We start from the raw sequence: 17,437 nt of genomic DNA on the forward strand, positions 1-17,437 counted from the left end.
ATTAACACTGAGCAAGAACAAACAAATTAAGCATCGATCATGCAAGTGGTTTACTTTCAGATTTGCATATCAGCAGGACAAAAGTTTTAAATAGTCTAAAGACAAACAACGAACATTTTTAACCTAAAAAATATATATATGTTTGCTTGGGTGAAGTCAGCAGGGCCTTATAAGCTTAATTTCGCGTTGTGTTAATGTTCCTATTTATGTCGATGAAATTAATTTACAAGGACGAATAATGGTAAAAATCCCTTTATGATGTTAAGCATTGTCCGTAAATGACGGTATATGAAAGATCAAAAACGTCTATTCATCTTTTTGATTCAAAAAGCCTTAGGGAGGAAAAATTCCTGAGATGTTTCATCTCCTTTGAGGCATATTCAAAGTTGAAGACATTGATTGGGCTTTAAAAGCAATCTTTCTAGAACTCTTTTGTGAACAGGGCCTTTGCTTTGTCCTTAGGTAGCGACGCGGAACAACCTTACATATTCAAATCGAGCTCTTCGCTAAGAGTTCAAGTTGGAGCTTGTCTTCGATCGCGCTTGCAGGTCTGCAAAGCAGCTCGAGTTTGCTCAACTTTCCGACGGCCAGATTTCATCCAAGCCTATTTCACCGACAGTTACTTCAGTTTGGCAAGGATCGCGTGGCTTTTGGGTGAGTCTTGAATTCTAAATTTCTGTTTGGGATTTTGAGATCGAACCTTTGCTGATACCTAGTGGAATGGGGCGGTGGTTTGCGCAATTAGTCAATTTGAGTCACAGATTTCTTATACATGATCTTTCTGCAATGTAGTGGAATTTTCCTTACATTTCGTGATTTGATAGGCAGGAAGCTAGCGAGTGGTGTTATTCAGGAATGATTGTGATCTAACTGAGCGTGCTGCAAAAAAATTAAGTGCACTTTCTAAGTCAAAATATAATTTCAATTTGTTTCAATGCGCGGTGTAATTTTCGACGCGTTTTACCTGCAAAAATGAGCGTTAAGTGTTAATTCACTTTCTAATCGCAAATTGAGATGGATAATTTAATGTTTCACCGCTACAATTAGATTTCGAGCGAAAATAAATTAAAGGCCGCTACATTTGTCGGTTTTTGGTTTCGCTTTGTTCAAGTAAATATCAGTAATATTTCTCAAGAATGTTACTTGTCTGGACTTAACAGCAGCGTTTCGACTTGACACTCCTTAAGTTTGTTTGCAAGATAATTTGTTTTATTTGATCCTTGGCTCTTTAAAAAGAGTATATGTAAATTCCAAGGTGCAATATTTGCAAATGATGTCAACAGTTATTTTACGTCGCGTGTTTACTTAACAAATTTCACGTTTTCATTATCAAATATTTATCTAAGGTGTTCGTTCTTTCAACAAGGAGACCCTCTTATTTAAAGAACTCATTGCAAACAGCAATCTTAGGTATTTAGGGACAATCAAATTCCATGTCACACCAGAAAGTTCTCAATGTAAATTACGCAAGCCATTCATTTTCCATGCGCAACTAGTCTGTCGCAACATTATCACATGAAGCGTTCTCAAAGTAACTCCTTTTGTAGTTATTAAATATTAACGAGTTTTCAAGAAGTCAAAGAGTTGTAAACAAACAAAGAATTTACCTACTTTAGGTATATCGTATTGCCAAAACATTTTTTGCTTCGAAGCGGAGTAACTATTATTAAAGGGCTTTCTAGTGGGCGGATGTTTGTAACAAAACTTCATTGCATTCCAATAGATTATGCAAGTTTTCCTTTTGAATAGTGGATTCCTCATTCCTATTTTGAGCACACGCCTCGAAATTTCGCCATTCACACATTTCAATGACAGGAATCTTGCTACTCGATTAGCCAAAGTTTGATAAGTCAAAGTTACACAATAGTTTCTGTGCTCAAGTTTAATTTCTCGATTTGTTCAATGATGCTGAAAAGACGCTTAGTGACTGTTTTGTGCCCATAACAATGCAGAAAAATCGCTCTAGAATCCCACATTTTATTTTATACGCAAATCTCGTCCAATTTTGAGAAAGATTCTCTGGTCACGTTCATTGTCTTAGAATGGATTTTTTTCTTTGTATATGCAAATGCAACACGGCAATTATTGAAGTTGTTATTCAACTCGCAAACAAGTCCCATGAGGCGTTTTGCCTTTTCAGTAAAGAACTCCAAAATTGAAATTAAGCAGTGTCATTCATGGTCGATGAAATCTATAAACACTTTTCTTGTGCAATGCATGAAAACGTATGTTGATGTGTTTAATTCTCCTACTTCAGGGTTCGAACCTTAGTTTTACTCTACCACTCCCAAAGTGTGAAAACTTAACTTAAGGAATGTTTTGATAACATATCTTTCAAACAACATGGCTCGGGCGATACATTATGCCAAATTACGCATTTAGTTCTGAATTGCGAAACTATTAAACTATATGTAATTTTCAGCTAAATTTCTATTTTCACCGCACATACTTTTTAAAGCATGAATATATCTTTTACAAATCAAGACCTCGCCAGTTATGCTGATTGTTTGGTAGTGTTAAAATAAAGATATTCATTCACACATAATGAAAAATTACGCTATAAGTTCTGAAACTGTTTAAGGAATAGACCACATATTTTGTATGAATTACAAGCTTTTGGAGCTTTTTTCAAGTTTTTAAATTTCCCAAGCTGGTTATTGAACCGAATAACCACAGAAATGCGTGGTTTCCTGTTCATATAATTATCATGTGGTTTGTTAAAATACCCAATATCTACTGATCAAAAATTAATCCCGGCACACCGCGCGTATCATCTTAAGTTATAACATTAAATGTTAACAAAATTATCAGCTGAATTATCTAACCAAATTACTGAGAACTTATCACTGTTGAATAAACCGCAGAACCAAATACTAAGAGCCCCTAGAACAAAAGGTAACAAAACTCTTTGTTTGCATTCTCGCGTTGATAACAATTCTCATAAATTACATCGTTTCAAATCAAGTCTTTTCAGCATGCGATCTAACGGCCTGCATGCAAATTTTTCTTATTTCCTTTCTGCGAAATGTGAGTACAAAGTCAACGCTGCAAGCAATTTTATCACGAAAAAAAGTTGTCTGGTATCTAATTAAATTCTCTCGGCTATAATAGATAGAAATATAAGGAGTCGAGTAAAGAGAATTTGTGTGTTGATAATCAAAACAATGACAGCCCTCACAATAGCCAAGATCACGCGTCACGCTTTACTTAATTTTGCGTCACGCATCATTGCGACTCACACCCTTATTTTGACCGACTCACGAACAATATTTGCTTTATTAGCATAAGGGCTTCAGTTTCTGATCGAGGTACAAAAATATCAGTAATGAAAATTGAAAGAGCATGACACGATTACTTTTGGAAAAAATTTGAGCCCGATGTGTTAAATACTTTTTCTTTGACGCGGGATTGAAAACTCAAAATTTTACAAAAAATGTATGGGCTCATTAGCGCTTTTGCCACCCAGAAATGTTGCAGTTTTTGTAAGGTAATATCTCCTTCAATATTGCATGTAAGGAGCTGAAAATCTCGCCGATTATTAAGTTTCTCAAGGTCTTTAAACTTTCTGGGGTTATTTTGAATATAGCAGGATGCCCTTTTTACACAAAGTCGTATGATAATGAAGCAAAGTGTAAACAATGACGTCAGCAAAGATCGCCCTATTCAGTAGGCGAGCGAGCCGTGCCAACAAGTGTTTTATAAGCCATACTGGATTATGAGAAAAGTGGAGGACTGGGGCAAAACGACCTAGGAAATAGGGACCATCAGTCGTCACATATTTATTTAAGACGGACGGTTTACCTATGCAGTTTTTCTTCGTATCGGAGCTATTGTCTGTTTTCTTTGTTTTACGCTATTGGCGCAAACAGATTTTAGCAAAAATAACATTGTTTGCCGCACTGGGAAATTGTCTGCTCAATTTTTGTGCAATAATAAAAAAATAGGCGAGTCTTTTTTGAGGAGTTAGAGACTTTTAAAAACGACAGAATGATTTTCCTACAAAAGGCCCGCGAGCTGATAACATTTTCTTCTCATAGCAGAGTTATGCTTTCAAAGGGCTTTCACGAGAGCGGAGGTAAAAACAAACCCACAACTTTGGTGCATTCTAATGCTGGCAAGGGAAAACACAGCCCTTTCGAGCTTTGTCCCACCATAGTGTCGGTGTGCAAACATTTTGCGAAATACGTTGTTTTAGTGGGGCAAAAGCAAAAGAAATGACGGAATCGCGAAGTAAAATAATCTCCATGAATTCCAATTCTTCTAATGCAGCGTTAATGACTTTTAAACTTGAGATACCAGCTAAAATGTTACTGTTCAAATTTGAGGAATGTAACAATCAAGCTGCGAGTTTAAGTTTTTGATACAGGTGTTTGTAAATTTTTCTGCAGACTTAGAGAGGGCTTTCCAACCAAACATGTGAAAACTTACGAATGTTACTGCGCCCGCTTTCTAGCCGACCTAAATTTTCAAATGTCACCAGCAAGGTCATTTGCCTGCTATCTTAATTTCGCTCTTCATGAGTATTGCGAAGTTAAATTATTTTGAAAGTCACTTCACAACGGATCTTTTTTAAGCGATGACGTATCGCTTAATGTTATCGTGCGAGTGGACGGGATCGGTAATTCTGTCGCGCGCAATCGACTGACGAGTAGGAACATTACGAGACCAGAAATCAAATTAAACTCAACAAGAAATTTCCGCATAGAAAACAAAGCAAAATACGACAGGGCAGTTAGATAGGTCTAAAACAAAGTATAAACGAAAGAGACAAATTATATTAAACGAGTTCTTTTAGATTTAGTAAACAGAAATCTTTATTTCTTTTGAAACAAAAGGCCGGTGTTTGACCTTGTATCGTATATCGGATGTCACGCTACAAGGTAATACAACTTTTGATTAACAAACAATCAACAGAGAAGTTGTCAGCTATTATCATTTACTTTAGTTTTTTGAGAAATTTCCTGAAAATTATTGAAGACCCCTTGTGAAACGTCAACGCTTCTGCATGCATTGCGTGCCATTTATTTTTCTTCCATGACAATCATTGCACAAAAATACTTGTTTTTCGCTGGCGAAAGTTTTTGATTAGGTCACGTTTGCAACTTTTCCTTCTCGTTTAAATGTAGCATGAACTTACATGTAATTAAATTGGGATTCCACTCGGCAGAGACTTCGACAATCTGCGTAATAAATGCAAAGACGGTGTTGGGAATAAATCGTTTTACGTGCGGAATGGGTTCTATATGATAGCAAGTCCATATATGTTTAAATCTGAGGCCGACTTAGGTCCATTTTGTTTAAATCAACGAAATACCGTAAAATTCCGGTTATAAGCACCGGGCTTATACAACTTAGTAAGGGGTTTTGGGTGGGGTTATAAAAGTGAGGAGCTTATATCTGGGGTGGGGGGGGGGGCTTAAGCGGAATAAAAAAAATCGTTTCGAAACAAGCCACGGCAATGTTGATCAAAATAAGTTTTTAAGTTTAAAAGTCAAAACAAAGCAACATTTAGCCCTGTTCTGTACTGTCATCCAGCAGAGGGGGGCTTAAATCCGGGGAGGGGGGTTGGGGGGTTATAACGGATATATTTTTTGTTTCCAGGTAGATGGGCCTATAACCAAGGGGGGGGGGGGGTTACAAGCGGGGGGCTTATAATCGGAATTTTACGGTATTACCAAGCATTGAGTGAAACCCAAAAGACAATTGAACATTCTTACATTCTTTCACATTGCAGCTTATCTGACGATATCGTTTAATTTCGAGTCAAGGAAGCTATATCAACTCAACAGCGACAGATCGAGAAAGTGGACTTAGCATCATGTCTTCTCGGCGTCGAAGTGGTGGTAGGAGCTTGCCATCAGAACCAAAGAGCACAACGGTCTCAGACCCGCGTACCCAGACGGTCATTAAAGATGAGAAGGCGGGAATCGCGTTGATCGAGGAGACCAATCATGAATGGGCGGAGGAATACGATAGGTTGTTAGTCGAATATAAAGACGTAAAAGTCGTGTACCACGACCTGGAATGACAAGTACCAAGAAACCCAGAAAGAGAATGTAAAGGTCAAGAGGCATATGGAGCTAGAATATGAGAAGCACACTCGGGAAAAAGGGGGCCTGGTGAAGCAAAAAGATGACCTTAACGCTGAGAATGAGAAGTTGCGAAAAGAGCTTCGCGAAAAAAGTGGCAAGATTGGCGACTTGCAAAAGCTACTGGTAGAAAGTCAGAAGAAGGCCGACTCGCGCAAGGAGGAGCTTCTTACCAAAGCCAAGCAACTCGAGAAGTTGGAGATTGTCATCAACGATCTTCAGAACAAGACCATTCCAGAACTTAAACAGAAGCTCAACAAGACCGAAGCTAACCTGGAGGTGCTTCAAAAGAGAAGCAGCCAGCTTTCCGTGGAACTTGATCAGGCTGAGGAACAACACGATGAAGATGAACGGACAATTGAGAGACTGCGTCAGGAAAAGAAAGACCTTTTGGAGAAACTAGCCCGAGCCGAACGCGAGGTCAGAGAAGCCGAGGAAGCCCGTATCAAGGCCGAAGACAGTGTATCCAACTTGCAGAACATAGAAAGGTCGCTTCGAGACAAAAACAGCCAGACGGAAGCGGAGAATCTCTCTTTGCAATCAAAGATAAGAGACCTGGAAAACGAGCTTAATAGGCGTCTAGCTGAACCCGAGGAGAAGAGTTACAACATCACTGTGGTGGAAAGTGCTCCTGCGTTAGAAAGTGCCCCGCCCGGCTTTTCGTTTGGAGATGATTTTAACAAACAAACTTCAAGAAGAGAACGAGATGCTGAAGAGGAAACTGGAAGATACAAGAGATAAAGCTAAGCGGCTGGAGGAAGAAAACACCGATTTGAAGGTCAAACTCGATAAAGCCTCTAAGGATATCAACAGCTGGGTGAACAAGTATGAAGACGAGAACAAGGAAAAGAGCAAGGTTGCTGCCCAGCTTGAAAACGAAAAAGGGAACTATGGGAGGCTCAAGAACGAGTATAATGACCTGAAGAGCAAGCTGGCCAAGGCAGAGAGGACAATTGAGCATAACAAGAAGGAAGTGGCTAAGAAGGACAGAGTCATCGAAGATCTGAAGATGAAAATTGAGCAGCTGGAGCGAGACATCGACGATCGAGAAGATACTATTGCCAAGCTTGAAGCGAAGCTAGAGCAGCTTGACTAAGGAAATGGAGAAGCTGCACGAGGACACGTTGGAATATCAGAGGAAATATGGCGATCTTGACAGCGATTACAAAGTCAGTGAAAAGGAGAAAGAGTCCGCACAAAGAGATCTCGACCAAGTGTCCATTAAAATTTCTGAGCTGGAGAGTAAGTTAAGAGAATCCGAGGAAGAAAAGAAGTACCTTCAAAAGGAGAACGCCGATCTCCGACAGAAGTTGTTACGATTGGAAGATGACCTGGACGTTACTCACAAAGACAAAACAGTGTTTGAGAATCAAGTCCAAGACTGGTCTGACAAAAGCAGTAAAGACCGCAAAGTTGCTGACAATCTGAAGAAAAAGCTTGCTCAAGCTCAGGAAGAAGCGGAGCAATACAAGAATGAAAACAACAAGAAGGACAACAAGATTGACGAGTTGAACAAAAGATTGGCTGATCTTTACTCGGAGTACGATACAAGCAAGACAGACCTTGCAAGTGCCAGGGCCGATAGCGACTACAAAGACGACGAAATAAAGCATTTGAGTAAGAAGGTTGACAACAAAGACAATGATATCAACAGGCTTGAAGCGCTGTTAGAAAAGGCTACGAAAGAAAGGGAAAATGTGGAGGTTGAACTTGCTGGTGTTCTTGAGAAGCTTCAGCACATGGAACCAAAACGGGCAGGAAACGATGAAGTCTTGAAACCAGTTGAGGTGTCTTATTCGTACAGCGCGCCACAAGATTTTGAAAGTGACCTCGCGCCTCTCCGTCAAAGGATCTACGAACTTGAAAACGAAAACAACAGGTTGTTAAAGATCGAGGAACACCTTAACAGCGACATCAAAGATAGGGAAGACGAGATTGCTTCATTGAAGAGGGATCTGAACAGGGCCAATGCCGAAAATAAGGATTGGGAGAGAAAGGCATATGATATGAAGAATAAAATCAACGCCTTGGAAAAAGAGGAAGATGAACTGATGGATGCCAATCAAGACCTGCGTGAGCAAGTGAATGACCTGTCCCCGCAAGTCGAAAAGCTGCAGAAAAAGGTGGAGACACTAACTCTTGAGCGCGACAAGCTTAAGGACTATCTCAGTGATACCAACTCGAGACTCACCCAGAGCAAAGAAGACTACAACAACAAACATCTTGATTTCTCGGAACAGGTCAAAGTCAACAGCACGCTTGGAAAGGCAGTGAAGAAACACGAAGCTACCGTAGAATCATTGTCTCTAAAATGCAAAGAACTGGAAGAAGAATTAGAAGATTTGAGACCACAATTGAGAGCAGCATTGGCCAAGAATGAAACGTTGGAATCCGAAAACAAAGAATTGGACACCCGTAACAAGGTGCAAAAACGCAAGATCGACGACCTGCAAAAAGAACTCCGAGAGGAGATTGATGCTAAGGAGTTGCTTCAACAAGATGTCGACGCATTGTCTTACAAGTTTAACGTCGCAGATGCAAAGAACAAGGAACTGACCAAGCAAATAAAGGATTTGCAAAGTCACGTCGACGAATTGGAGAGCAAACTAAGGAAAATCAAGCCCGAGCTTGAACAATGTCGTAACAAGCTCAAAGAGAAAGATCGCATCATAAGCCGGTTGGAATCAGACGTGAAAGACAAGGATTCAAAGCTTGAAGCAGCCAAACGTAAGATCAGCACCTTGGAGGCGACGGTCATTTCCTTAAGGAAGGAGTCAGAGGCCAACAAGAGTGCAAACGAAATCAACCGTAATCGCGTAAAGGAGCTTCAAATTCAGCTTCAAGAAATGGGCAATAGTATGCAGTCAGCTGTGGCGAACGTGTCTGTCGTTCAGTCGGCACCACCACAAAGCTTCAGAGAAGAAAGGATCCGCAGTACACCCGACGAAAGGGTTCACGACTTGGAAGCACTGCTTATGAAGAGTAAAGGTCGTGAGGATCAGTTGAGGGAACAGCTGGAATCCGTCGAGAAAGCGCCTTCCCGAGGCAGAAGCTGACGCTAAAAAAGCCCAGGATAAATTGATTGAGGTTCAGCACAACGTCAACACACTGCAGAGGAAGCTGGACGACGCCAAGAAAATGTTGGACAGAAGCAACCGTGAAAAAGAAGATGCCAAAAAAGAGCTGATGGAGGCTCGAACACAGCTGACTGTTTTGGAAACCAAGAGCGTGGCGGACGCGAATGAAATTGTATCCCTACAAAGTCAGTTAGACCAAGCCCACCGACGTCTGGAGGACACTCACGAAAAGCTGCTAGCCATTGATGAGGACCACGTACATCTTCGTTTGGCCTTGGATGTTCATGATAAAGAAAAGGAAGAGCGCAATGCGACAGTTAGTAGATTGCACGGAAAAAAGAACGATCTTGAGGAGAGGGTCGAATTCTTGGAATCCAGTTTGAAATCAAGCCAACAAACATGTGATGCATTTAGAGAGGAGAAGACAAAGGCACAACAAGAACTCAACGAGCTCCGACGATCAACTCTGGCTGACTTGAAGAGAAACCTTACTCGCATGCAGGGAGAGAGAGATCGTGCTTTAGAAGACTGCAGAATGGCTATGTCGAAAATAGAAGATCTTGAGAGTCAGTTGGCTGAGGCCTTGGCGAAAAAAAAGGAGGTAGAAAAAGATAACGATGACCTCGAAGCTGAGATACGGCAACTGAAGAACGAAACCGAAACTAATCGTAAAAAGATCGAGGATCTGGAGGACAAAATCGACGTGTTAAACCTAGAACTCGAGCGAGATGAAAAGGACATTGATGAGTTGAAGGAGACCAAAAACAGGCTCGAGGATGAGATTGCAGACCTCCAAGTTAAATTGGCACAGAAACAGGATGTCATCAACATTGCCCCAATGCAAGTCGCCAATGTGGAAACAACATACGCCGCCGCCCCAGGGTTTGATTTCGGCTCAGATCCAGACGCTTTGAGGGACCTTGAAGATAAAAATGCAGATCTCGAAGAGAAGCTAAAACGAGGAGAAATGGAATACGACGTTTTGCGAGGGCAACTAAATGACTACAAGAACAAGCTTGGAGACTCGGAAGGCAAAAATCACCGCCTTGAGTCAAACCTTAAAGACAAAGAAAATCGCCTGAAGGAGCTTGAAAAGAAGTTGCCTGAAGCTGTGGACGAGCTAAATCTAATAAATGATAAATACCAATCAGCGGAACGCGAACTCGAGCTCTTAAAAGACGAGTTACAAGATGCACAGACCAAGTTAAGTACTGCGGAAGCACAACAAGCTGCCGGAATTGCCAAACTCCGATCACTGCAGCAACAACTAGAAGCTGCCCAAAAGGACCTCCTTGACAAGAATGACGATATTATCGAAAAACAGCGCAAAATTAACGAGCTCTACGCTATTTCTGAGAGCGGCGACAAAGACTCTGATCGCTTAAAGCAAATTATTGAGGAGTTGCGAGAAGACGTTGACATGAAAGACAGAGAGAACACTAAGCTACAGAAGGATCTTCGTCTCACTCAAGACAGCCTTGCCAAACTTCAAGCAGCCCTGGAAGACATGGAAACGAAGTTAATTGACACAGAGCATGAGCGAGAAGAATACAAAATGAAAGCCGATGGACTAGATGTAGAGATCGAAATGAGAGATCGAGCACTGGAAGAGGCACAACGTGAAGTAGATGACTCCAGGGACAAGCTTAAAGCAGCTAAAAGAGAAATTGACACTCTCCGTAGTCAGCTGAAGGAGGCCAATGTCGGGCTTAAAGGCTGCTAACGACGAAAAGAAGATCCTTGAAGGAAGAATTGCTGAACTACAGGCAATTATTGAGCAGTTGAGGAAAGAATTGTCAGCCAGGAGTACTGCAATTGTTCCTAAATCTGGATCAAGTGATGCCTACCTAGAAGATCTTAGGAACAAGCTCTCAGAGTACCGGCAAAAATACCAAGATGTTAGTAACGAAAAGATGAGACTAGAGCTCGAGCTCCGAGAGAAAGATGTCAAGATTTCTCAAGTATCTGGTCCGTCGGATACACTACGTGAAGAGAGAGACCGTCTTAAAGACGAAGTTATCAAATTACAAGGCACTCTTAAAGAAACGAAGAAAAATTACCAGAAAGCTCAAAGGGATGCAGAAGAACTACAACGTCGCTTGGTGTCAAAAGACAGCGAAATTAAGCGCTTGGAGGACAAAATTGCGAAACTTGAGGAAGAAAAAGAAAAAATGAAGAAAGACTACGCCAACTTGGAGAAAAAGAATTCCGACCTGAAGGTGGAATATGAGAAGCTGAAATACGAGAAGAACAAAGCAGAAAATGAACTTTCTCTGCTAAAGAAGAAACTACAGGCCCTACAAAACCAGATGAATGCAGTGGATGTTCCCAAACAAAACCAAGATGTTGTCAGCAGAAAGAAGTACCAAGAATTGGAAGCAAGGTGCCAGGATGCACTCCGCGAGAAGGAGAGGGCAAAGAGTGATGCGGCTGCTTACCGTACCAAGATGGCAAGATTAGAAGCTGAACTGAATGAACAGAAGAGAGAAAAGGATGTGTTGGAAGATGAGCTGCATCGTCTAAGGAATAGCGAAGCTGAGCTAAAAAACAAGCTCCAAACATCGAGAGACAGACACAAAGAAGACAAAGACAAGATGCTTGAATGGCGTAAAAATAATTTCTCGCCCTTGGAACAAGAACTCCAAAGAGCCAAGGGACTTATCAAGAAGCTCGAAAAGACGAATGCAAGCCAAGACCAAGAAATTGGAGATTTGAAGGACGATCTTGCTGACCGAGACAAAAGAATTGCTGAGTTGGAGGACGAACTTGAAAATCAGGATATCACCGACGCTGGACCACTAGACTCGGTTAACATCGACATCAGAGGAGACTCAGAAGCACTTCAAAGGGCTCTAGATGAAAAAGCGGATGCAGTGAAAGAAGCTCAGAAGTTGAAAAGCAAATTGTGGACTGTGGAGCACGACATGGACATCATGAAGACGAAAGAAGCTCAACAAGAAAAAATGGTAGCCGAAGTGAACAACATGAACGACAAATTGAAAGACGAGCTACGTCAGCTGAAGAAAGGAACCTGGGACCAGCAAGGATCCTACAACAAGCTCGTTAAAGAGAATAGCGAGCTCGCCTACCAGGTTAATGCGTTGAAAGAAGACAAGGAAGAGCTAGAGAAAGACATTCAAGAACTCCGTGACGAGCTGAATGACGTCAGAAGCGAAAATCGAAGACTGCTGATGGAGAACAAAGAACTCAAGCTTGACCTGCAGCAGTTAGAAATCAAACTGCGCGAGCTGGAAATTGGACACAAGCTGGCAAAGGATGACAACGAAAAAATGCGAAATGATTTGTTGCTGACCCAGAGCGAAAATGCAGATCTGAAGGACAGTCTGAACAGACAGGATGACATGATCCAAGTACAAGCCGTAGCTACAGTGGAGAGCGCCCCACCCATGATGTTCGACGATGACGTGGATGGAATTAAACGGGACAAAGACAAACTGCAAATTGAGTTAGAGGCGGCAGAAGATCAGGTTAAAATGCTGCAGAAAGAACTCGAAGACAACCAGCAGATGAACAACCAGGCTCGAGAAGAACTGACCGAGGCCAGAAGACGGCTTAAGGAAGACGAAGCAGACATTAGGAAACTGGACGCTGAACTGGAGAATCTACGCCACGAGCTGGATCTGGCGAACCAAAATTATGACGATCAACGAAATGAGAATCGAGACCTGTTGGATGCAAAGGACAACCTTCAGGGAGAGGTGAACGATTTGCGCGGAGATGTGAAGGATTTGGAGACACAGCTACAAAAACTAGCCAAGGAGAAAGCTGATTTGGAACGAGAAGTAAAAAGAAACGGCAGAGCCCCAATAGAAAGAAAGCCTTCGCGAGATCTTCACAACGAAAAAGAAAAGAAGATCAGAGAGCTCGGAGAAAAAGTAGCACAACTAGAGCGTGACATACAGAAGGGTGGATACGAACTGTCATCGCTGAGAGAAGAAAATGATGACCTACAAGAGAAGATCAATAACCTAAAGGACGAGAATAACTTCCTCCATTCCAAGTTATCCCAGCTTGAACATGATGCCAAGAGGGATAGTAACAAGATCGATGAACTCGAAAAAGAGAATCAAGAGCTGCAAGATTTACTAGGAAGAAACCATGGCGGAAGCGATTCTGGACAAGACAACAAAGACCTGTTGCTAGAGATCGATACACTCAAGGACAGAAACAACAAGCTGCAAAAAAATCTAGAACAAGCCAAGCAAGACAAAGCTGAGATGAAGAAACAACTGGATGAGTACAGCAACAGATTTGATGATGACTCGAAGCAGCTAGCTGTTCAGATTACGAAATTTGTTGGCGATCAGAGCGAGTCATTCAGAAAAGAAGTCCAGGCGAAGGACAACGAGATTGAAAAACTGCAGCAAGAGAAGCTAGATGTGGAAAAGAAGTTAGAAAGTCTGAAAGAGGAATTGGATGCAGCAAAATCAAATTACAACGACATTCAGAACCAGAATAACATTCTACAGGAGGACAACAAGGCCTTGAAAGAGGACAAAGCCAAGCTGGATAACAAGCTTATCGAAGAAATGAACTTTAACAAGGTCAAAACCGCTGAGTTGGAGGCCGAGCAAGATATTCTGAAGAACAAGATTAAGGACAAAGACGACCTCGTCAAGAAGTATGAAAAACAAGTTCAGCAGCTCCGAGAACAGTTGTCCATGTCGGTTCCAAGCGACCAAGCTTCCACCACTCTGATCTTAGATGTAGATAAGCGTCGAAAGACACGGCAGCATAGTCTGATGCTGTCTTACCAGGAAGGTTTGATGAATAGGCCTGGAGGACTGTACCGCTCTACAAGTGAAAGCAGTCTTCCCAATGGCGATGTCTCTAGGTCAAGCGACACCAGCAGAAGTGACTCCGAACACTCTCAGTTTGGTGCGCTCCTCGGTAAGGAGCTCTCGCATGGTGGCAGACGAAGCAGGCCGAGCGCACCCAAAGACCACGTCGGCGAGACAGTGGAGGCTCATACAAAGGACACTACAGAGTCCGAGCCTGACTATGCTGCCCAATTTCAACAACGCAGTAGCACGCCAATCTCCGATGACGATGATAAGAAGAGTGGACGCAAATCATCTGATAGAGATTCAGGAAGCCAGCGCTATGGAGACCGAGACCGGTACAGCAGAGAGACAGTACCCGCAGAGACAGCACCCGTGACAGAGACAGTAGCAGTAGAGACAAAGACAGAGATGCTGACAGCAGCAGAAGGCGTTCTGATCGTGGAAAGGAGCGTAACAGAGCCGAATGCCAGCAGAATTAGGCAGGAGAAATGAAGAACTGTTTTATCTATAAACTCTATCAGCAGTATTGACTGAAACTTTAGTTAAGGACGTGCTACTTGTTGCTACGTAAGCCGTCCTAAAAAATTAGCGCCAGTAGAAGTAGGTTCAACAACAACAACAAAACTATAATACTATCTTATACTTTAGTTTAATCTTATACAGTAGTTTTGACTTGAACTAAAATGTTATACGCACTCGTTTTTGAGCTAGGTAAGAATCGTTTTTTACTGCTATGGTTGGCGTCATAATTTAAGAGTGCAAACAAAATTTTTAAGCTTGCAAAAATCTGTTTAAAATTACTAGTTTCCTTTCTAAGGCCCTCGAAAGTTAATCAATAATGTCTAAGTTACTTATAGACAAGGCCATTGCTACGTATTTTTTTAATTCATGATTTTAAATGATAAATGATTTAATCAGGTCCTCTTTTCTGATAAATAGACAGCGTGAGATAAGTAAAATGCAAGGAGCTCAACCCGAGGGTTAAAAATGTGATGCTGTAAAGCTAAATTTAACCTTAGGATTTCTTGATATAGCTTATTTAGGAGGAACAGAAACTAAGGCCGAAAAGGCAATTTCGGGATACTAATTTTTTTTACTAGCTACCTTTAGTTGGAACTTGTTAAAAATAAGTTAAAGATGCCCTAAAAATACAAGATCACAGATTAAGTTTTCGACTCGTTCAAGGAAAGTCGAGCAAACACAACTTGACAAAAAGTTCAACTTGTTTTAACTGTTGGAATTTGGAAGTATATACGCCAATGTAATTTCGTGTAAGGGCAATTTTTATACTTTTTTATTGATTTTTTCAGACTTAGAGTATAAGAACAAGAACGAACTAAGAACTTCATTGGAACCTCTTAAGTAATGCTGTTTCCATCAACAGTCTGCAAAAGATAATTGCTACACAAAAAGATAATTGCTACCCGCAGTGAAAACAGTGCTTTTTTACTCTTTCTGCTGTTAAAAACCGCGAATGCATGGATTCCGGTCATTGCAATTTGGGGCACACAAAGCACGCTGTTGAGGGGAGGAACCCAGGGGACAGAATTTCAGGTGTTACTTTGAACGCCATTATTTTTGAACATTTTAGCTAAATTAGCTTTTAGACTACTTCGTCAGTATAGAGGACGAAGACTATGCTAGATAGAAATACAGTATTTTTGCTTTTGTAAAACTAATAAAAGTCTTTTGTTTTTTATAATAATGCGTCATCGTTGGTTTCGTAAAACCTAATCACGACAGCGGGAAACGGGCAACAAACCAATGTAAACTCGAAGCAAAATATTCCTGCATGCCTGAATTTGTACCAATTCTGCAGATAAAAATTTCGGGACCGGAGAGTCACATTCTTCAGAAATTCCTCGGTCTGCAGTACTGGTTTCTTAAGTCGCTGAAGAACGAGAAAAATTGTAGCAACTCGAAGAAAAATATAGGAAGTGGATGAGGACAGGAGGCCGTAACCAGACCGGTCTAACCAGACCTTTGCCATAGATGAGGCAAGATCTTTATAGGGGGTTATGGGGGCAAACCCTTCGGAAAATTTTGAAATCTAGAAGCTCTGAAACTCTTTCAGGGACATCTTTCTTGAGGCATTTCTCGAGAAAAATCAATCTTGTTCAACTGGGGATTATTTTCCCAACAAAACATATTTCATATTGAGTTTTGGGTAAAAATCTAGACAAGGCAATTGCCTCGTCTTGCCTCTTGCTAGTTAGGGCCCTGCCTGGGGCGGGAAGCGGAATTCCCAAAGGAACCCAGGGTCAGTGGAACATTTTTCCAATGGGGGGAGCTGACTAGCAACTTGTAGTGAGGGGGGGGGGGGGGGCTTAAGAGACTCTTCTTGTGAGGGGGGGGCTTAAGAGACTCTTCTTGTGAGGGGGGGGGCTTAAGAGACTCTTCTTGTGAGGGGGGAGCGAGGGAGGCTTAACTAGCCCCCCTCACTCCCCGGCTCCGCAATATTTTGTTATATTTTGCAAAAGAAATGGGAGAAAGAGGAGGGAACCAATACGGAAAGGGGTAGGAAGCGGGAGAAAAAGGTATGGGAAGCGGGAGGTTCAGCCCCGAAAGACAGAGTTCAATACTGTATAGCCGTGCAGTTGCGTTTTAAGAATTCCATGCATTTTATCTCCAAGTAAATAAATCTAAGTACACAGCGGATAGTCTCATATTTCAGAAAGGCAATTTTCGCAAATAATAGGTATTTACTTGAATTGAACACCCTGCGATTTTCTTGCCAATTTATCCAGAAAAGCCACTGTAAACTGATCGGACGTGAATCAAATTTGTTTCAGTAAACAAGGGAACATGGCCATGAAATAATTGGGAACAGGGAACAATAGGAAAATAAAACTGGGAACACGGGAACAAAAGCCGTGGTGCCGATATTTTAGGGAACAGGGATCCAAAAAAAAGATAAAAAAATTTAGGGAACACGGGAAAATAAAGGAAAATTTTTGGGGGAACAAGGGAATATGGACCCCCCCTAGGTGGCCCTCATTCGCAGGTTTCCCTATACGCTCTAACTCTCAAGTAACTATGCGAAAATATTCGCTTCTCGCCTCGCCCCGCCTCCTCCCCCCGCCCGTTCTTTTTTTTTTTCGCATCAAGCTTGACGGACTCTTCGAAAAAAAATTTCGCCTCAAGCTCGATGGACTCTGCGAAAAAAAAAGGGACTGCTCGTAGTCTACAAGTAATCCTGCTTGGGATCCCAGATAATCCCGGGGTTCCCAGATGCAATAACCATGGTTGGGTCAACTATCTAAATTGAGGGATTTTTAATACTCATGGGATCCCAACCCAGGGTCCCATTTCAAAATCCCACTCGGGATCCCACCTGGGATGCAGGGTGGGATCCCGACTAATATTTTACATGGGCTGAACATCTAAAAAGTGGCACTTCGATTTGAATATTTTATGATTTATTAGGCCAGCTGATAGGACAAGCAATAACATTCCAACTGTCTAC

General features: G+C 41.7%; 1 protein-coding gene across 1 annotated transcript; it reads left to right on the forward strand.

Annotated features, from left to right (window-relative positions):
• The first annotated feature begins 499 nt into the window (after positions 1-499).
• On the forward strand, positions 500-14,682 carry LOC144663356 (uncharacterized). The gene is given in 7 exon segments (XM_078524263.1): positions 500-654; positions 5,735-6,025; positions 6,027-6,773; positions 6,775-7,182; positions 7,184-9,118; positions 9,120-10,871; positions 10,873-14,682. Coding segments are annotated over 6 exon segments (8,640 nt in total). The 5' UTR covers positions 500-654; positions 5,735-5,818; the 3' UTR covers positions 14,464-14,682.
• The last annotated feature ends 2,755 nt before the right edge of the window (positions 14,683-17,437 follow it).

Source organism: Oculina patagonica, chromosome 8, assembly GCF_052425735.1.
Source record: "Oculina patagonica isolate OP01 chromosome 8, crgOcupat, whole genome shotgun sequence".
In the NCBI taxonomy this organism is placed as follows: domain Eukaryota; kingdom Metazoa; phylum Cnidaria; class Anthozoa; order Scleractinia; family Oculinidae; genus Oculina; species Oculina patagonica.